The sequence below is a fragment of the Cheilinus undulatus genome, linkage group 10 (genome assembly GCF_018320785.1).
Source record: "Cheilinus undulatus linkage group 10, ASM1832078v1, whole genome shotgun sequence".
NCBI lineage: Eukaryota > Metazoa > Chordata > Actinopteri > Labriformes > Labridae > Cheilinus > Cheilinus undulatus.
Window position 1 is genome coordinate 21676362 of NC_054874.1, and position 21149 is coordinate 21697510.

The following is a 21149-nucleotide window of genomic DNA, read 5'->3' on the forward strand; positions in this document are numbered from 1 at the left end:
TAAAGGAAGAACACGTTGCTTTCTTTGTCAGGCAGCGGGCAAACAGGCAGTAAGTGGGTCGCTCGGTCAAGAAACGCCATCTGGCTGTAGCACAGTTTTTTAGGAGAAAAACACCTCCATCTCGTACTCAGGATGCCTTGCCACAACCAGCAACTGAACAATATCAACAGTGGCCAGGAACACCCAATGAAGCAAGTACGGTTTGCAAACAGCAGCAGCAGCAGTGTGCCCGCAGTGCTGTCCAACTCTGAAGCCTCTGATGCCAGCATACAGCCTGACAGTCAGGATAACCTTGGACTTCCTCAGCTCAAACTGCTCCCCCTGAATGACCAGATCCGAGAATTACAGACCATAATCAGAGACAAGTGAGTCCCTACTCTTTAATATTTGCTTGAATCCCTTTTAACAAATCACTACCCAAAATATGCTAATACATCCAGGCTGGGGCACTGTTGTTTGGCATTTCAAGCAATCACAAACAACCACAGAAATTATTGTGATGGTATTACTCAATTTCTAGGCACCCTCTATCTTGTAAAGACCACATTAGAACTGTGTAATAGTTAAACTTATGTTCACTCTAGTCTCACGTGTATATGGGAAACCATGTGTCAATATGTGTGACACATGTTTTGTATCATCTCCATGTCTTTAAGTTTGTTTAAAGTGGTGATGCAGGAGTCTGATCTGTATTAGATATCTAATAACTGAAGCTGACCTTTTGAAAAATTGGTATTGATTTATCAATCAGGGTACAAAGCTGATCCAATCTCGCCTATTCAATCCCAAACTCACACGTTTACAGATGCCAGACACCCCTCTGATCTACAGTACTATATTTAAGTCTCCAGCAGATTTCCAGAGTTTAACATAATACAGAATAGGCTGAATTTTGGGGACATTTGAGTAAGACGTCTGCACGATGTGTTATCTCTATCTGGGGTAGGTGTCAGATTAGGTGATTAATTTCACATTGCAAATTCAGTCTTCTTTTTATATTTCTCATTGCAGAGGTTTTCATCAGTGATTTAATTTGCTGTTAATGAAAACAGAATGACATTTTTGTTTTTTGAAAAAATAGAGAGAAAGAAAAAAACATTATTTTAACACAAATTCAACAAGCTCTGCAGAGTCCAATGGGGGCACCAAGGTCACCACAAACTGAAGGTTCCTCACTGGAGATTTATGGAAGGACAGAAGATGAGAAGGGAATAAATGTGAATGTGAATATTTGAAAAACACATTTTCCTTAGCCCTTTAGTATGTAAATTTGGATAATGCATAATTAAAGTAATGCTTTATTTATTAACATCTTCATAAGTGAGTTTGTGTAGCAACCTTTTTTCACCTTATTCTGATGTAAACAATTCCAATCAATTCCACACATGCATGTTAACAAAACAATAGTCTTTTCCAAATCCCATGTACCAAAAAATGTATATTCATATGGGTGTGCAAGTGTTCAAAATGCGTTCATACTGAGAAGTATACTCAAATGCAGTTTACTACTGGCAAATTGAAGTTGGTATGGACACTCAGTGAATGCCATATTGATGACGTAGTGCAGGGGTGTCCAAAATTTTTCTGCCGAAGGCCATATGCAGAAAATTTCAAGGGTGCTGGGGCTACTTTCATTTATCTCCCCTTTATGACATCAAAGTAAGTCAGTCCAGTCCAATTTAGGTAAGATGCACTAAGTGATTTGATATGCTGATGTACGAAAAAAGTACATTCATAAAATGTTGTGTCAGAATGTTTGTTTACAAAATTAGCACAGTAGCCTTGCCTTGTGCTTAAAGTAAAACATACACTAATCCAAATAAATTCATACTATCTTCACAAATTATATTTTTTTCTGTTTTCTAATTGACAGACAAATGTAGTTTTGTGTTGCCTTCCCAGACGAGCCCCCAAGGTCACACAAAACTATACTCATTTGTCAATAGGAAAACACAGATGAACTACACACTACAGAACAGCTCAAGTTTCATGTAATGTGAGCCATTTTTCATTGATGTTTTAGAATTTGCTGTGGGCCAATTAAAAATGGGCCAAGGGCCTCATTTTGCCCCCGGGCCATAGTTTGGACACCCCTGATGTAGTGAATATTGTACTGTTAGCGTGTGTGTAGTTAATATTAAACATTACTGTATTTTAAAGCAACTGCCTACATAGGCCTATAGGCCTAGCTAATAGCCTACATATATGATGTTTAGGACTAACATAGCACAGTTTATAAAACCACATCAAACAATAGACTAAAATTGAAACTTTCGGAATTTATCACTTGAATCTTGTACTATTTTAATCTCAGAAATATTAGACTTTATTTTCCTAATGTGTGACTTTAATTTTTATTATTACAACTTTTATCTCTAAATATCTTTTTTTTTTCTTTAATATGGCCTGTATACTCCATCCTAGGCTACTCTACTTTGCTACTGAAGCAGTGAAATTTTTGTAAAAACATGTCCATACTCACTGTTTGGCTTCATGAGGATTTTTTGTTTGAGAGGGTGAAGTATGTGGACTTCTTGTTGCCCCATGTTGCCATAATGAGTCATTGTATCGGGGCTCCATTGAGGAAAGTTTTTAATTGATGATACACAAAACTCAGTGTACCTACTCAGAATAGATGGAACAAATGCAAATCTGCTGTTCTGAAACAAAAATCTCATAGAGTCTCATGAGTGTTGATCAGCTCAGAGTTCAGGGTTAGGCACAGAGTTTGTTCTTCTTCTTGAAACGGGCCCCTGATGCAGAGTCGTCTAACCTCAGTTATGTGTCAGGCATGAATAAATCCATCTTACGCGAAAAGTTTTCTCTTTCCTTGTTGAAAACTATTTCAGCCAGCATGTCATAAAACCTCTACAATGTAGCAGTTTAGCCATAGATGGAGTGTAGATGTCATGGCAATAGTTAAATACACATTCACACACTCCCCATGCAAATTACTGGCTGTGAATGCTAGCAGAGTCATATTTGAGCAACTTTGGGTATTAATATGCTGTACCTTTTCAGTAGTCATGGTTCTTTAGCTTCTCACGTTTTTGCCAACTTCATTACCAACTGTTTGTCAACAAATGCATGTTGTTTCAGAGGGATGGTAACAGAACAATGTTTTTTAAGCCAGTATAGTTCCACTTCAAGACCCTCTGTGAATGCCAAAGTGCTCCAAACCATAGTCCTACATATTGCTGCTGTTTTGGATGTAACAAAAGGGGAATGAGCTATAGAGACCAAAATAAAAATTTCTAATTTTTCATTGAGGCTGAAAATTTTTGCTGCTCTTAAGACTGCTTCTGATTGGAGACAAAGAGTGGATTTAAAGCATGTCAAGTGAAAAACCAAGTCTGAGCTTTAAAATCAAAACTTTATTTATTTTATCATTTTCAGGACAACCAGCAGAGGAGACTTTGTGTTTTGTGCTGATCGACTGGTAAGACTATGATGAAATACTGCCTCCACTGCTTTTGTGTTTAAAATCTCTGAGTTTTAAGTTTTATCTTTCTCCAACAACAGATCAGACTCGTCGTAGAAGAGGGTTTGAATCAGCTTCCATATTCAGAGTGCACTGTGACCACGCCAACAGGTAGGGATCTGTTTCTGAAACAAGAACCCCCCTAAATCCTTTCTCCATGATTTCACTGGATATAGATAACCACATTTAATGATGTGACATTAAAATAAGCTCTGTACAGGGATCCCATCTATTGTTTTTCCTCCAGCATGTGTGACTGAGTGGGCTTGTTCCCAGCAGCTACATTTGTCAATGTTCCCATTTCGTTTTTCCCCTCAGGGTACAAGTATGAAGGTGTCAAGTTTGAAAGAGGCAACTGTGGAGTCAGCATAATGAGGAGTGGTAAGTTAAACCCTCCGTGGCTCACCTACCAAATTAGAGTCTTTGCCTTTGTCAGTACGTGTATTATATCTTCCATGCATATGTGAGTTCTGCAGACTGTGCACTTGTACAGTACAGTACATTCTGTTCTGCACAAATTCATCAGGCCAGACTATTGTAAGCTCCTGATCTTACACTCTTTTGCAACATTTTTTTGCGAGTTGAATTTGAACGATCATTTAAATGTAATGGGGATTAATGTTACTTTGGAGGCTGATACAGTCCAGTGCTTTGATAAACATTTTATAAGAAGGCATCCCATTGGAAATTAAGTTTAAAAAGGACATAATATTCCTAATACTGAATCTTAAAGACAACTAAACCCAACAGTATATGACCCTCACTAAAGCTACTCTTTATACTATCTGACTAAATCAGCATCCCTACAAAACCATACTTTTAAATCTGCAGTTTGTTGTAGAATTAAAGGATGCAGAGATTCACTGCATAGTTGGTGTATTTTACATTTGTGTTTAGGTAAAGACAGTTAGTAATGTTTTCCTTGAATGGAAGTTATTCTCTGCAGTATTTTTAGTGAAATCACTGGATACAGAGGCCCCAGTTATTGATATTTTGTTGAAGTGAATTTTCAAAGCACTTTGCTCGTTTTATTTTGTGTTGTGCATGTTTGCAGAAAAGCTGGCTGTGTGGACTTAAGCACAAAGTTCAGTTTATGTTCAATATTTCCAAGGAACTTCATTGATTTTTGTGAGCGTTTCTGTCAACATTTCTCACCAGAGTAAACATTTAACAGCATAACAGGTTTATTTCTCTTTGAAATTAAAAAAAAGGAAATTGTTTTTATCACGATATTCAGTATAACCTAAACCAAAGGGATACTGCAAAAATTAACACTAAAATACCATTGTAGTGCTAAACAGTGCATGAAACAAGGTTTTGTTTGACATAGTGGCAAACTGCAGTGATTAAGGTCCAAGTATTTTGGAACTATCTAGGTATTTTTCCCTTTCAGTTTAAGACTAAAAGGATTTGATTTATATTTAGGTTACTTGTTGTGGTCATTACTATAGTACTGAAGCTCTGTTAGGGTACATACAGCACATTCGTGAAGTATTCAGACCCTCTTCACTTCTTACGTTGTCTTATGTTTCAGCCTGATGTTACAGTAAAAGAAATGTTTTTGTTCTCATTAAACTACACTCAGTACCCCATCATGACAATGTGAAAACAGAATTTTAGAATTTTTTGCAAATTTATGAAAAATCAAAAACTGAAATACCAAATAGGCATTAGTATTCAGATCCTTTGCAGATCATTTGATATTAAGCTGATATGCTTCTCATTTCTCTCAGTCATTGCTGAGGTGTTTCTACACCTTTATTGGAGTCCACCTGTGGTGAATTTAATTGATTTGACATGATTTAGAAAGGTACTCACCTCTCTATAGAAGGCCTCACTACTAACAATGTATCAGAGCAAAAACCAAGCCATGAGGTCAAAGGATCTTCCTACAGAGCTCAGAGACAGGATTGTTGCAAGGCACAGATCTGGGAAAGGCTGGAAAAAATTATTCTTTTGCACTGACGGTTTTTTAAGAGCACAGTGACCTCCATAATTCTCAAATAGAGAAAGTTTGGCACGACCAAGACCCTTTAAGAGATGGTCATCTGGACAGACTGGGTAATGGAGGGAGACGGGCCTTAAGCTGGGTATACACTGTGCGATTTCAAGCCGACCATCCCGCACGAGTTGTGTGCTCGCACTGTGCAATCCGATGGTCGTGCACGACCTGAGTGCTCACACTGTGCAACTGAAGTCGGGACAGATTGTGACAGAAATAAGCGGCGTTTCCTTTTTTAAAAGTCTCACACACTCAGGGTGAAGTGTCTCCAGTCATATGCTCTCTCTCCCCCTCTATCTTTACTGCTGCTCTCTGCTCTCACTGTGAAGTGTCTGAAGTCATACAACCAAAATATCAAACATGCCAGAAATCATCCCAACCAGTCGGGAGCAGGTCGTCAGGCCGTGGTCGGTTGTCGTCCCCCCCGTACACAGCACGACAAACGATGCCCAATACGACTGAAAGTCGGCCCGACTTCACAGTGAGTGGTGCGACTTTAAATATGGCTGAATCGCAGGAAAATCGCACAGTGTACATTCGGCTTTAGTAAGAGAGGTGACAAGAACCTGATGGTCACTCTGACTGAGCTCCAGAGATCATGTGTGGAGTTGGGACAAAGCTGTGACTTGAAGAAAACCTCAGGTCATTGCATACACATGAAAGCAGATTTGAAGTTTGGAAAATACTTCATGTGAAAACCAGGAGGCTTTTCCGCTTCTAAAGCCTTCTATTGCTCTGTTTGTCCAGATGACCAGCTCTTGGAAGATTCCTGGTTGCACCAAACTTCTTCCAACTGAGAATTATTGAGTCCAAGTTGCTCATGCGAATCTTAAGAGTAGCAGAATTTTTGTGTAGCCTTCTCAGATCTGCGCCTTGCAACAATCCTGTTTCTGAGCTCAGAGACAAGATCTTTTGACCTCAAGACTTGAGTTTTGCTCTGATATGCAATGTTAGTAGTGAAGCCTTCTATAGAAAGGTTTGTGCCTTTCCAAATCATGTCAGATCAGTTAAATTCACCACAGGTGGACTCCAGTCAAAGTGTAGAAACATCTCAGAAACGACTGAGAGAAATGAGAGGCAACTTAGCTAAATTTTGAGTGTTGTTGCAAAAAGTCTGAAAACCTATGTCAATTTGTTTTTTTTTTTTTTTTCTTTAATAAATTTGCAAAAATGTCTAAATTCTGTTTTCACATTGTCATAACGGAGTACTGAGTATTGAGTGATGAGATCAAAAAAGTTTTTTTTTTCTACTGTATCATCAGGCTGCAACAATAAAAAAATTGAAAAAAGTGAAAGTAGTCTGAATACTTTATGAATGCACTGTAAATCCACTATGAAAAATGCTTGATGTAGCCTCTGAGCTTCAAAGAAAGGGTTTTCAAATGACTACACTTTTGGCAACTCTATTTTATAAAAAAAAGAGAGAAAATATTACTTGCCATTTTAATTGAAAAGCACTGACATGAAAAACATGATATCAGATCATTGAAATCTGTGGATTTCTCTGTGCTTTGGGACCAGAAATAGATAATAAGTTAAAAAATTAAAATAAAAAATAGAAAAGCATTACCCAGAAAGTCATTTATTATGTTCAGTCCGTTGGAGAAAAGATGCAGTCATCTTAAGAGACTTAAGTGATGAAAGAAATTGACTCCAAGCCCAGCTGTTTCTTCATGATTGCAAAATATAACTGGCTGTTTCAGCATCAACCCAATGTTAATGAGGGCCATTGTATGTGTCTGAGAAGTGAGTGGAATTTGCAAAACAGCTGGCAATTTTCTACTAGTTTGTTCAGTGCAGGGAAATCAAAAACAGAGGAATGCCAAAAAGAGGCTCCAGCTGGAAGCATCACAGCTTGCCCACTAAATAAACAACATTTTAATTCCAGCTGTTTTTTATGTATCTCCCCCCAGGTGAGGCCATGGAGCAGGGTCTCCGGGATTGCTGCCGCTCCATCCGAATCGGCAAGATCCTCATCCAAAGTGATGAGGAGACACAGAAAGCTAAGGTGTACTATGCCAAATTCCCTCCAGACGTGTATAGGAGAAAAGTGCTGCTCATGTACCCCATTCTCAGTAAGTAGTTTACCCATAGACTGACGAAGTCTAATTGACATCACCCTTTGGGTTACTAAAGCCATCTTTGGAAGCCCATCCATGGTGGTTGCCACGCTGTCTCAAACTAACTTTTGGTCAACTTTCAAGCAAAGAGCTGGAGCTGAGGTTCACCTGTAGCCCATGACAAACAGCTGCCACACGCTAGCTTGCAGTCATATCAAGCCATGCCACTTGTGAGATGTAATATACAAACCAAACAAACAACCAAAATGGACAAGTTATAAAAACAAAAAAAGATTCTACCCTTGTACAGTTTGTACGTATAAGACAAAAACTCACACCATTGCTGTGATTAAAAATGGGCATTTTAACACTAGAGGACATCAGAAGAACTGCAGTTTTTTAAACTTTTGCATTGAGTTTATTTTTAACCCTGGATTTTGCCACTTGAGATTTTTTCAGTGAAGACACCGGTGTGCCACCCTCAGTAGTCTGAAAATGTCAAGAGATGTGTATTTTTGTGCAAATGTAAGATCCATTTCATGTATTTATTCATTCTGAGAAATCTCCCTTGAGCTGACCTTCAGCACCAAGTCCACATTTCCACATCAGAGCAGCCCATTCACACTGTTTTGATAATTATAGCACTCATGGGGGAAATTATACACTGCCTGGGAGATGGCCACCATGCTGCTGAATAGCATAATTAGGGACAACAAAAATAGAATCTTAATGTGACAAAGTGACAAAGAAGCATTTTCATAGTCTGTTTTTGAAGAAATATGATGGCGTCAGAGCAAGGCTGAAGGTATGATTTATGATGTCAGGATGATGGATCATATGGCTACACTAATGTGTCCTAAAAGGGTCAGAAATTGAAGCTTGTCATGGACCCAGACTGACGGGCAGATCAATCAGCAGCTCAGTACCTTTTTCACATGCTAGCATGATGTATTAGAAATATGCAGTTGTCAATTTATAAGCCTTTTACTAAGAAACAACCTTATAAAATATCAAGCACAAAATGTGAGTCAATGTTTAATGTTGTGTGTCTGCAGGTACAGGGAACACTGTGATAGAGGCAGTGAGGGTGCTGATAGAGCATGGAGTCCAGCCCAGACATATCATCCTCCTCAGCCTCTTCTCCACGCCTCATGGTATGTCACCACAGCCAGATCGCTGACGACACAGCTCATCACCCATTTTCCTTTGTTAACCCACATGATCACACACTTAGTCTGTATTCTCTGTCTCCACCCAACTCCTACTCCTGCTGCATCGTACAAAAACGCTGCTGGCAACCACAGTGCTGCTCTATTGAATAAAAGAATGTGCAATGAATGAATAAAGCAGCAAACATGATTGTAAGCATAGTTGCCACAGAAGCATTTGTAAGTGTCCTTTAATCCTTTGGCTTTTCTAACAGTCTTAGTTCAACTGCTCAGGCCATCATAAAATCAAAGGGTCTAGTCTAAAGGGGCATTCCCCATTTGCACCTCCAGTCCTTGGTGGTGGTTTTAAGCTCTGTGCAGGTAGCCTAGTAATCTCAGTGGCCAGTGTCACGTAACCTAAACCTCTGAGACTAATGTTGTCGTATACAAAAGTAACATAGGTTGTATAAATTTCAGTAACTCTTGAACCATAAATCGTAGCCTCTTTTTGGCCTCTGTAAGCCCCCCATTTTGCCGTTTTATTAATGCTACCCACAACTCTGTAGCTTTAAAGAAGGCTTTTCTAGTGAGCCTGGAGCTTGTGTGACTTTCTTGAGCATTTAAAGATTAAATCCTCACTAGCATCTCTGACATTAAACATCCTTTTATCTGTTTTTTAACCCTTTTTTTTAATCATTCCTGCCTCTAGCTTTAGCATTAGCAACGATAATGTTACCCATAATGCATTGTGACAGGCTGTGAAAACCAATGGCAGGTTGTTCCGTCGTCACATCCTACTTTGCTAAACTGAGCATGCTTAAACACTTTAACCTGGATAAGATACAAGAAATTGGTACAAATCTGAACCACCTACTGTACAACATTAGTTAGTGATTGTAAGAGAAATATATACGATGGGAAAAAACGAATGGAGGATGTGATGTGGCTCTCTGTGTCACTGCAGACAGGTATTACTTTGAATAATGACTCAAACGAAGCTAATTCCAAAAAGCGCAAGGACCATTTTTTGTAAATATGTGTGCAAAAAAAATCATTATTGCTCACTCTACTACATAAAAATCATTGATTTTCAGTTTCCATTTATTTTTTCCTCTGTCTTTATAGTCCCATAACTTTTTAAACATTCAAATGACATCACTGCAGCACACATGTTCTTAAAGCCCAGGTTGTTCTTAAAAGAAGGATGTTTAGAGCTTGACTGTGAACCAGAAGGTTGATGTTTTACTCAATTTTTAAGACAAAAAGTTCAGGTGAGACATAATGGTAAAAAATAGCTTGGGTCTCAGAGGGTTTTTAACCTATCATTCAAAGCTTTCAACACCCCTTCTATTTTTTAACACAATTGCTAGTTGAGATCTAATCAACTTAAAACCAAGTACAACCATTAAGGTGTATTATTTGGCCTCTTCAGGCTACCAGCTAGTTTTGAATTTTCTATGCAGTAGCTCTTGGGGTAGCTCTTGAGCCATGAAGGATGCATTTGATTATTTGACTGTTCTATTGTTGGATGAGTAGAGGAGGGCACAGTTTTGGCGGCATTTGAAGAAATCTTCAAAATGGGACGGCTGTGGACATGCAGCAGTGACATGTTTTCAAATAAGCCCTCTGAAAAATTAAGCCCCTAAATGAAACACACTTCTAATGAGTTCCAAATTTCCAAACAATAAATATGAAAATGTGACGGCTCTGTTTTAACCAAATATAAAAGGCTCTTTAGTAGTCTTTAGATTATGAATCCTTCTGTTTTTTTGAGAACGGTGACTTAAATTCAGCATCTCTCTCGTAAAAAATCCAAAAATGTAAATGCCATTGTTTGTATGCAAACTTGCCCAAGTAATTAGTAAACCATCTATTATGATTTTGTGTGCATGTTTGTGCACTGGTTGTAAACTGTCTTTGAAATGCATGGGGAATATTAATTTCCTCTGTTTTGGATCTTTCTAAAAGGCTGACATTTGCAAATTGGTAACAATGAGATCTGTTAGTGTTTGTGGTGGCAAATCATTTTGCTGTGTATAACTTGCATGCTCAGAAAGGAATGTCTTGAACTATGCTTCAAACATCCTGAATGCACCTTGTCAGCTTCGAGAGCTGTTAGGCAGTTTAGGCTGACAGGAAGAATATCTGTGTGTGTTTCAAAATACAGAATCATTATTTTTCTGGGACCAGATTTTCCTAACTCCTAACTATGGAAATCTATAGTTTGTTTTGCTGATAATCAACCATATTTTTTCTTGTTTAAAGCTGCAAAAATCCTCAGTAAGCTAACCTGTCTTTAAAAGTCAACATTTTATTATCTTCTAGGGGCCAATTCTATAATCCAGGAGTTCCCAGACATCACCATCCTGACCACAGAGGTTCATCCGGTTGCTCCGACACATTTTGGACAGAGATACTTTGGCACCGACTAAACTGACGACAACCTGAAGGACATGATCTGCAATTTGCTTTTGAGGTTTTTTTCTTTGTGTTATTTAAATTTATCTCATGTTCTCCTTGTTGTGCCAAATACTGCTACTTCATCTTCAAAGTACCTAAACTGATTAATCTGATGGATTGTATTTATTTACCTGTGTTATGCTGTGTATACTCATGCTCAAAAGAGAAATGCGCTGAACAGTATAAAAGGTTCAACTTGGATTGTTTTATTTTGCATGTTACAACAAAAAGTGGGAAATAAAAAATTTATATTTGTTAACAGACTGAAAAAAATGGTGTCAGTACTTCAATGGTTCAGAGGTTTTGAAGAAGGGAAGAGATAAGATTACAGCCTCCAAAGACAGCCCAAAAGGGCTATACTGTGTTTGCTGAAAAAATGTTAACTCCTGTCTGTAACCTGTGGATAAATTGTCACCTTTTCATCTTATAAATAACCTTCTATTTGATAAGTGTGCATTACTTTAATAGTTTTTTCAAGTGTCACTTGATGGAGCAAAATATACAGACACTGCCTGCAGCTGTTAAGAATCAGTAAACAAAATACACAGGATAAAAGCTGAACATTGTAACAATAAACAGACACCAGACTACATTAAACACTCAACATCCACATCTTTACCAAACATTTTAAACAGGCTTTCAAACACAGAATCATACCTCACATACCATACACTTTTAACTAATAAGTGACATATTTGTTATGGATTTGTCAGGCATGAGCAGCATTCAGTTTGGCTTACCCAACATAGAAAAAAAAAGATAAGAGGAAGCAAGTAAAAAGTGTCGAGATCAAACAGCATCAAGGTTTGATGCCTGAAGGCCCAACATTTCACTTGTACTGAATAACATGGTGTACACTGGCTAAATACATAAATCCATGAACCAAAACAGAAAAATCTCTAAAAACATGAACATATGTAGTAAATATTTTGAGCATCATATTACAAAGGACAGCTGAACTGCACCAGCCAGCGGATGAAGATCAGTTTACATCATATATGTACAGTCATCAGCATGAAAAAAACAGATAACACCCTAGATCTCTTCTCACAAGAAAGCTAATCTCACGTTTTCCCGTTATTTTACATCCACACACATGTCAGTGTACTGAGGATGCTTGATATGGTAGGGAAAAAGATCATGAGAAGTTATTCTTCTAAAAATATCACAGTATGATCTTGCACTTGCACCCCAGACACTGAAAGTTATTACTGCATTTTGAAAAATCTTCACTGTAGCCATTGAATGAATGATATGGAACTTATTCAAGAAATGACACAAAAATGTCATTTAAACAAAGTTAGGCTTCGTTTTTATTATTTTCAAACATTTTTGTGATAAATGTGTTGAAGAAATACTTTTTTAAACAATCTTGTATCTGTGGCTGTCACAGGATTGGATGGGCTGCCTGTCTTCATAGCCACCTGCCTTCACAGGAGCACTCAACCATTGCACTTGTAAATGAGCTAGGCTTTTAATCAAGCTGTAGGCAGTGCAAGTTCAAGTTTAATTGGGAAGAGCTGCATTTTTCTATGTCACAGTTAAAAATCTAGTTTTTACTTTTCCAAACACATTGAGCTGCAGCTGCAAACCAGAGCAACACTCTTATATTTGTTTTTTTTCATTGCTGTCACCCATCTTATAAGACATTGATGATGGCATTTTCACCCAATATTATTGTTGATTAAAGCATAATATGTGAAAGTTATAAATACGTAGTTGCCACATATGTTGGCACGGTCTAATTACAAGCAGGATCTCAGATACATTCTCAGGAGAAATACACTCCCAAAACACTAGAATAAATATATATCAATAAGGCGCGCAGGTTCAGTTGGGTATTCCAATATGTTTGTAGAATAAAAGTAAACAAAAATCTCATATTTATGTTCTGCAAGAGCACTGAGTCACTACAATAGATCCCTGGAGCATTCTGGGTGTTAGAATTAGATGTCACCCGATGTGGACAAAACTGAAGTGTGACGCTGTAAACTCGGAGCCCGACCCTCAAACAGAACATTTACAAAAGTACAGAACCAGACCTAAGCTTCCAGAGTAACGGTAATTCACAGAGAGGCCAGGGCCTTGAGATGAGCATCCACAGGGAAATATACAGTTCTTGTTAAACAGCAGTCACCTTTTTCCCGAGGTAATATAGTCATGTTTTTTTTTTCTTTTTTCTTTTCCAAATCAAACTGAAGCTGTCGTCCTGGAGAGGAGAGATGATGCTACTGGCTGTCATTATGTAAAACACCCATCTGAGTGGCAATGACAATCCAAATGCAGATTTCAAATCCACACTTTTGGCCCCCTTTCACGTTTTTTTTTTTTTTTTTTTTTGTCTCCAGTGTCAGTAAAGGACGATTTGGAATGCATCTGCCCTGTGGTGCGCAGTGTGTGATTTTCATTTACATCCTCTGTACCAGTAAAATTCATCCTTAACATTAAATCACTCGTCCTCCTCCATCTGTACAGAGATGTCTCGGTCCTCAGCTGGAATAAAATGTGAAAAAAGTCAGCCTGAATTACTGTGAATAAGATATATAAGAGATATAGAAACAAAATATAAATGAATACAAATGAAACACCAAAAAACAGAATTAAGATTTTTTTTAACAAATAAAACAGATTGAGATCAATTTAAGTAATGTTGCATGTGACCACCAGGGGGTAGCATTATCTCAAGATTAAAATTTAACACAGCGCATCATTACACAGGTGAAAAGGAGCCTCCATACCTATGAATATGCGCACACATTTGAAGGCAAATCGAATAATTTGATGGATGTTATGTGTTTTTTTTTCTCTATGTATATTTTTGGAAGTCATGTCTCTGTGCCTTTTTTCTTCCAAGGTGACACTACATCGTCTTTCTTACTGCTTGTTTCAGGTACAGGAATGTGAATTTTTTTTAGATAATAGTGTTGTTTTGGAGTCTTTGCACAGCTGTGTGACTTCAGGACCTACATCATAAATAAAAATAATTATTTTGTGAGTCCAGATCAACTGCATTTGATACATATGCCACCCTGGCGTTAGAGACACTAAAAAGCAGAAATGCAGCAATGAAAGCATTTTAAGCTGATTTCACCTGAACCAACTTTGATGTAATTTGAAGGATTTAGAAAAGGGTATAAGAAGAGGCACTGAGAGGATGTTGACAGTAAATAGATGTTTTTCCTCTTAACTGTACAGCTTCAGCATAAGTGCACAGAAACACACTAAATGCAGCCAACTGAGAAAAACTGCACAGTTATCTTACCCACTCACAGATCCCTTAATGTAGTTATGCCTGTTCAACTGCATGTTTAGTACTGAATCAGCCAATTACATGGCAGTAACCGATGCATTTACTGCTGGCAACATCAAAACAATCTGCTGAAGTTCAAACTGAGCATTAGAATGGGGAAGAAAGGTGATTTAAGGGATTTTTAACAGTGCTTGTTGGTGATGTCATCCATGTATGTTTACGGCTGTTGCATTACTCTTCTTCTAATGGCTGATAACTAGACAAGCTAAAGTTAGCACGATATGTTAACCTTATGAAACAATCTGAAAGTTGTTGAAGTGGTAAACTGAGCTGAGAATACTGATTTTGTTTAACCCAAACCCAAACAGCTGATCACATAGTCGACACTCACATTGCAAAACGGTGCCAAACACAGAGGCTTTCTGGGTGAAAATAAATTGCTTCAAAATAGCTTACAACATTGGTTTTTGGTCAATTTTTACCTAGAACTCAACAGAGCAGCAGTAGCAGTCTGTAGCGGTGTAAACCCTAGCTTCCACAAGCCTATATAAAGGGGCAACGTTTACTGAAATCTCTGGAGGCTGATACCACTACTATGGCTTTGTACCTTTTAAAATCCAACTTCAAAAATACCAAAATATCCCTTTAACAACACGAAAGCCAGTCAGACAACCAACAATCATAGTACATTCAAAGTCACTTTGATCATCCTCTGTCCCCTTTCTTATGTGCAGTTTGACTTTGTTTACATGTCTAAATGCACTGGTTGCCACCATGTGATTACCTGATTAAATATTTGCTTTAATGAGCAGCTGAATACCTGATAAAATGATTGGTGACAGTTTGTGAGCTGTATCGACCGCTAGGTTGATTTTAGTTTGGTTCATACAATGCATTACCTTAAAGACTGAAGTTTGAGGTCTGAATTACATTTATATATCAGTATAGGCCAAGTGAAAAACACCAGCATCTGGTAACTCTGAATGTAAGCAGTAACACCTCTTAGAGAAGACAAATATTTGTGGTACTATTCTGGATGGTAATGCATTATTTAAAAAAGCAGGACTGGTTGTGTTATATTAAGATGGGTAATCATACTAGGACGTACTCACAAGACGATAATCTTTACTACTAAATTTTGCAATATATACTTTACTCTGTTGATGTCCAACTTGTTAATGAGTTTTTGTTTACATAGTAACTGATGTAAAAATCTCTTTAAATCATGAATTCAGCTCTTTTAAAGGTAGCTTTAAAATAATGTTAACATTGTCAAACTTGCATAAATATTTGCCTTAAAATCCAGAGAGCACTCTGTAATTTGAAATTCTGCTTTCTGCCTGGACCATTTAACCCACAGGCCCAAGGTTGAAATCTATATTTTCATGGACTACATGTTCAGACCATGTTTTTTAAATGCTAAAGTTCTTTAACTTAGACACCATGAGTCTCCTGCTACTGCTCAGAAACATTAAAAGTTTTCATATCATTGACAAAAGATAATGTGAAAGAACAAATGTGACCAAAAAAAGTGACTCACCCAGACTAACTTCCTCAGAGTAGTCATCGGACTCCTCCCACATGTCCTCATTAGCTAGTAAGAGATTCTGAGACTCAGAATTCTGATTCTTCAAGGGGAAGTAGTGACCATTCCCTTGGCTGAAATGCAGAAAAAAAGGGGGAGCCAATTAAAGAACCACAACCAGAACACTGTCAAATCCTCTGATCCAATCTCTGATTTTATACATTGTTCCTAAACACCAGTTTAATTGTAACTCTGAATCACCCATCCAGTAAATTAAAAATATGACCTTTTTTGCCCATCCTGCACAGTTTTTCAGTGGTTAGCGCTGCCACCTCACCGTAAAAAGACTGTTTGCATGAATCCCACATTGGAGAGGGTCTTTCTGTTCTCTCTGGGAACTCTGGCTTCCTCCCACAGTCCAAAGACATGCTTCTAAGATTAACTGGTACTCTAAATTGCCTGTAGGTGTAAGTCTGACTAGTTGTTTGTCTCTGTATGTCAGCCCTGGGATTGACTAAGGACCAGTCCAGGGTGCACCCTGCCTCTCATCCAAATCTTCCTAAAGGATTTGCTGATTGTTCTATGACATACAACTTTAATACCAATTTTGAACATGGACAATGCAGAATGTTAGTAGCATTGATATTAAATCTATGCAACAAGGTCTGTGTTAATGTAAAATATGGAGTAATGATAGCTTTTTACTTATGTTGTTTGGCAGACTCTGAAATTTCAAGAAAGTAATGCTCAAGTTTGAAGAAGACAGATATCTTCTCTGAAATACCAGAAGTAATAAGGTAGGTAATGTGCTTTTGGAAGGAACTGGGAAGAAGATAACTTCAGGGTTTCCGTTCCTGCAGCACTCTATTGTAAAGCATTTTTAACAGTGCTAAATTCAAAGTAGCACATATTTCAAATATATTATAAGTAGGCAAAAGAGAGCAAATCCCCTGATAATGCATCATACTCACCTTGTGAAGACGGGAATGAACCACAGTCTCCGATTCTCTCCAAATACCTCCTGCAGGTTTCTGTGTATGCCAACATTAAAACCATTTTTGTCTGGTCCGCTGACAAAAACTGGAGCTGAGAAGGCCTCTGGAAAAGTATAAACAACTGTGGGTCAGAATAAGTTCTCAAGCTTTAATCCTCCATATCTACTTTTACAAATGCCACTAAGGGGTTTTCAAAATATGTAAATCCTCACCTAAAGTGGATCGGTTTTTGGCCACTAACCAACAGTGGTAGCCAAAGAGGAACATGAGACTCACAAAGAACATGAGCGCCACAAACATGAGGAAGAGGACATGGAACTTTGCAGGCCCATTTGGCAAGTCCCCCTGGGAGAGAGAAACAAGAGAAGAAGAAACTTGAGAAAATGGTGGGCTTTAACAAGGTCACAGCACATATTTACTTCACTGTCGTTGTGGAACTGCAGTAGTGATGACAATGTGAAACTCAAATATGTCTATCTGATGCTGAGCATGAAGGACAACTAAGACTGATGCCTCTCACCTTCCAGAATTTCAGGAAATACTGAAAGACTGTTGCAGCTATAAACACACAGTACAGCATGGAGTAGGAGAGGAAGAGCAGGAAGAACTTGTAGTTGGAAAATCCCACGCAGTTGTTCACCCTGAAGAAAAAAAAAAACCTTGTGTCAGAACAAAGCTAATGATTAAACCTTTCTATAATGGGTAAATTACTGGATACCACAAGTCAATACTCACCAGGGACAGTGATGGTCCATCTTCAAGACACAGCTTTAAAAAGAAGCAAACATTTTTAACTACATTTCATCTAACATGGTTTAAGGTATGCTGACACAACATATTTCTTTATACTATTACCCCCCCATTGTTTTTAAAATTGTATACTTATTTTAACATGTTGGGAAGTCAGGGAAAACATGTCTAGTCATTTTAAGAAGCCTTATCAATAAATCCAAAGCCAAAACTTTCAAATATAAAAGATAGAAATGTCAAGCAAGGCAAGAAAACTGTAACAGCAAATAAAAATGATATACATGTCATTAATTGGATAATATAAACTATACAAATAAAATTATTCCTGTTACCCATTTGTTGTTTGTTGTATAGATGTGATATACTTTTGAATGGTATATGGCATTTCCTGATTTTTAACCCTGTACATGATCCCCACAGTCTTGAGGTCAACCAGGTCCAGCTCACACTTGTTTGCTCTGCCAGTGGCTAGATTTATGATTTTTATGGCTTTTTTAAAGATTAAAGTTGGTTCCATGTTTATTTGCATGTGTTCCCTTACACTTCCATACAGTAGTAAAGGTTTGGGAGAATGAAGGAACTGAATTAAGTGTGTATGTTGGTTAAAAAGGTATTTTAACCTAATTGTCTTACAGTCAAAACATTAGAACATCCCCCTTTCCGTGTATTCTGATCCCTTTTGGTTAACCTCTGCTCTGATTGATTACAAGGATAACATTTCTGCCAGGTAGTGTGCCAACAAACCAACACCTTCTAATTATCACAACAGTCCCTGGCCAACAAATATCTCCTTGCCTAATGCAATCTCTCCAGATGAATGGATTGAGGAGGAAAGAGTGACTTACGTTTCACAAACCGAGCAGTGGTGACAGCGGTCAGGCTTCAGCACCTGGCAGCGGTCGCAGAACCTGATAGCTAGAGACAAGAGGATGGCCAGTTGAATAAGCGTCATTTGAGCTGAGCTTCCCCGTTCACGTACTTCCTGCAGCCTAGAACTTACTCTCAGCAATCAGCACTAATGAAAGAGATACATTGGCTGATTACACTAGATGGGGATGCTCAGGAACACACACAGAGCTAATTGCCCTTGCCTGCTTGCTTTCAACACACGCAGATTACATCCAAGATGAAGGACTGTGGCTAGTGTCACTACCTGATAACTCCTGTAGGGTTCTGATATGTGATAGAAGAGAATCAGTCCCATTTTTACATGTAAAAATGGTCAAATTTAAAGAACTAACCTCCAGACTGAGCTCGAGTAACGATGGGCAGCTTCTTTGCAATCTCAACCAGGATCTGTTTCTGGGCATCTGGCCTCTCTTCCATCTCGTATCTCTGCTTGTCTGAGTATGAAAGCTGAAACTAGCACAACAACATAATGTAATGAAAAATGTAATAAATGGCAAATAAATAGAAAACATTTTGTTTAATATTGTCCTTCTCAACAGATCAGAATACCTTTTTGCATGGTGTTGCAGGAGGGGTGAAAATGGACTTCCAGTATGTCCAGGAGAACATCACAAAGCACACATGAAACACCAGGAGATAGGCCACTAAAAAAACCACAAAACAAAATAATTCACAACATTGGAACAAAATTTGTTGTTTAATAGGACACAATTATTGTAGCACAAACATGACAGGATAGCTCACCTTTTTCTAATGTGTTGGTAATTGTGACTAAGGGGAAAGAAAATATAGCATGGTTAAAACACAAGTCTAGTAGCGGACACATATACTTGTACTAAACAGTGTAAGACTACTTAATGTTCAAAAGAGGAACTACATTTCACGGCTAACTGCATTAGCTACATTGACAGGTTGTTGCTAAGGACAATAGTGGCTAGTCTTAAACAAAATACAAACTTTACACTGCTTCTCCCAAATAGCAGCGTTAAACTGGATTAAATGTCACTCTTTTAAGATCGAAATCCTATGTTATCTAAGTAAAAGCACACACCCTTGGCCACATCCGCATAGTTTGCTAGCTTCCTCTCGGTCTGTAACGATATTTCTGTAAACACTGCTGTGCGTCAATCTGCGAAGTCTTCGGTTAAACGGTCAAAATCACAACAAACGGAGACAGTTTCGCATACTTACAAAGACATAGCTCAAAGACGTAGGCGTAGTACGACCACAACACCACCGAGGTTATTATAAGCACAGGTATCCAGGAGAAAACCCTTTGACAGCATCTCAAACCTCTGGAGAGAGCCATATTCTATCTAACCTCTGTTGTTATCTGCGCTCGACTATCAGTCCTGATATTTACCCATCAGTGAGATCGGTGAGCGATTCACCGCACGTCAAGAGCTACACCACATCCTGGTCGTTGTCTGACCTGCCAACACTCATAAACGTGCTTATGATTAATAATGCTGACTGAACCCTATGCCACTATCACAAAGGTACTCCTAATCCTATTCTAATGTGAAATCTACAGCCCTTTTTCAAAATATCAAACATCACAACCCCAAGAATCTGTGTGACTTTGAAATTGAAATAATCCTTAAATTTCTATCAGTTCTTTTGGGGGCAAGTAAAAAAACTGTTGTTTGTTGCTATTTCACTACCCCCATGGGGGGGGGGTCAGCACAGACTTTATAATATAAAGTAATAAATAAAAAAGTTAATAAATAAAATTAAAATAAATAATAATAATAAAAAATAAATGATAATAATAATAATAATAATAATAAATAAAAGTAAATGAATACATATTATGTATTTATTTATTTATCTATTCATTCCAAGATGACAAAGTCGTATTTATACAAGAAACCAAACCCATTCAAGCTAAATACTGTTGAATGGACATTGGGAGAGATGGAAGTAGTATTGTACTTAAGTAAAAGCAAAGTTACTTAATACTGACTTAAGTAGCAATATTACCTGCTATATAAAACATGACCATTTGGCTTCTGCGGTATCCATTATACCACCAGCCCTGAACACTTTAACACTTGGCCATCAAAAAGAGGAAACATTTCTAATTAGAATAAAGCAAAATTTGGATTGGATGTTTGGATGTCTTACCATGTCATGAAAGTGTCTGATCCTTACAAAAATATGGCATTTATTACAAATGTCCCTCAAAGTGCTTTGTAACATCCTAGTATCATCCCCATGTTATACTGAGTATAGCTCAAAGGTCTTTGATTATAGCCGTTGCCATGGCAAATCATTATTTGCCCTGAAAAAGGAAGTACTCTTTAAAGTGTTTAAAAACTTGTAATAGTGGCAGGCATGAGGCCAGTAGAGACAAGACGAGGCTTGTGTAGGTTTTTCTCAGTGGGAGAGGCCGAACGGTTCCATGGCACTCTCACTGACGGCATATATATGTTGAAGCTTCTTTCACCCATATGTGACCACCTCTATCTTGCTCTGCTGCTTTTGCAATGTGCTTGACAGGAGTCAGGAATGAATGGATGAATGGCGCACTGGAGATGAATTCTGCAAAACATGGGACGATACACAT

At 38.0% G+C, this 21149-nt stretch overlaps 2 protein-coding genes across 2 annotated transcripts; one reads left to right on the forward strand and one right to left on the reverse strand.

The window, feature by feature from the left end:
- Positions 1 to 125: 125 nt before the first annotated feature.
- Positions 126 to 11407, forward strand: uprt (uracil phosphoribosyltransferase (FUR1) homolog (S. cerevisiae)). The gene is made up of 7 exons (XM_041798119.1): positions 126 to 365; positions 3397 to 3439; positions 3523 to 3592; positions 3800 to 3862; positions 7397 to 7558; positions 8599 to 8697; positions 11017 to 11407. The coding sequence occupies exons 1-7, from the start codon at positions 133 to 135 to the stop codon at positions 11121 to 11123; spliced, it is 777 nt and encodes a 258-aa protein (XP_041654053.1). The 5' UTR covers positions 126 to 132; the 3' UTR covers positions 11124 to 11407.
- Positions 11408 to 11560: 153 nt separating this feature from the next.
- zdhhc15b (zinc finger DHHC-type palmitoyltransferase 15b) lies at positions 11561 to 19906 on the reverse strand. The gene is made up of 11 exons (XM_041798118.1): positions 19772 to 19906; positions 19325 to 19351; positions 19130 to 19224; positions 18913 to 19033; positions 18517 to 18586; positions 17657 to 17689; positions 17442 to 17562; positions 17134 to 17266; positions 16898 to 17024; positions 15942 to 16060; positions 11561 to 13644 (listed from the first exon to the last, which is right to left on the reverse strand). Exons 1-11 carry the CDS (start codon positions 19887 to 19889, stop codon positions 13601 to 13603), a joined length of 1008 nt encoding a protein of 335 aa, XP_041654052.1. The 5' UTR covers positions 19890 to 19906; the 3' UTR covers positions 11561 to 13600.
- Positions 19907 to 21149: the final 1243 nt, after the last annotated feature.

Coding starts and splice junctions, on each gene's coding strand:
- uprt (XM_041798119.1), top strand. CDS start 133: ATGCCTTGCCACAACCAGCAACTGAACAATATCAACAGTGGCCAGGAA. Junction 3,593..3,799: donor CACTGTGACCACGCCAACAG/GTAGGGATCTGT, acceptor TTTTCCCCTCAG/GGTACAAGTATGAAGGTGTC. Junction 7,559..8,598: donor GCTCATGTACCCCATTCTCA/GTAAGTAGTTTA, acceptor GTGTGTCTGCAG/GTACAGGGAACACTGTGATA.
- zdhhc15b (XM_041798118.1), bottom strand. CDS start 19,889: ATGGCTCTCTCCAGAGGTTTGAGATGCTGTCAAAGGGTTTTCTCCTGG. Junction 19,352..19,771: donor CGTCTTTGAGCTATGTCTTT/GTAAGTATGCGA, acceptor CTTTCCCCTTAG/TCACAATTACCAACACATTA. Junction 17,563..17,656: donor ATGGACCATCACTGTCCCTG/GTGAGTATTGAC, acceptor TTTTTTCTTCAG/GGTGAACAACTGCGTGGGAT.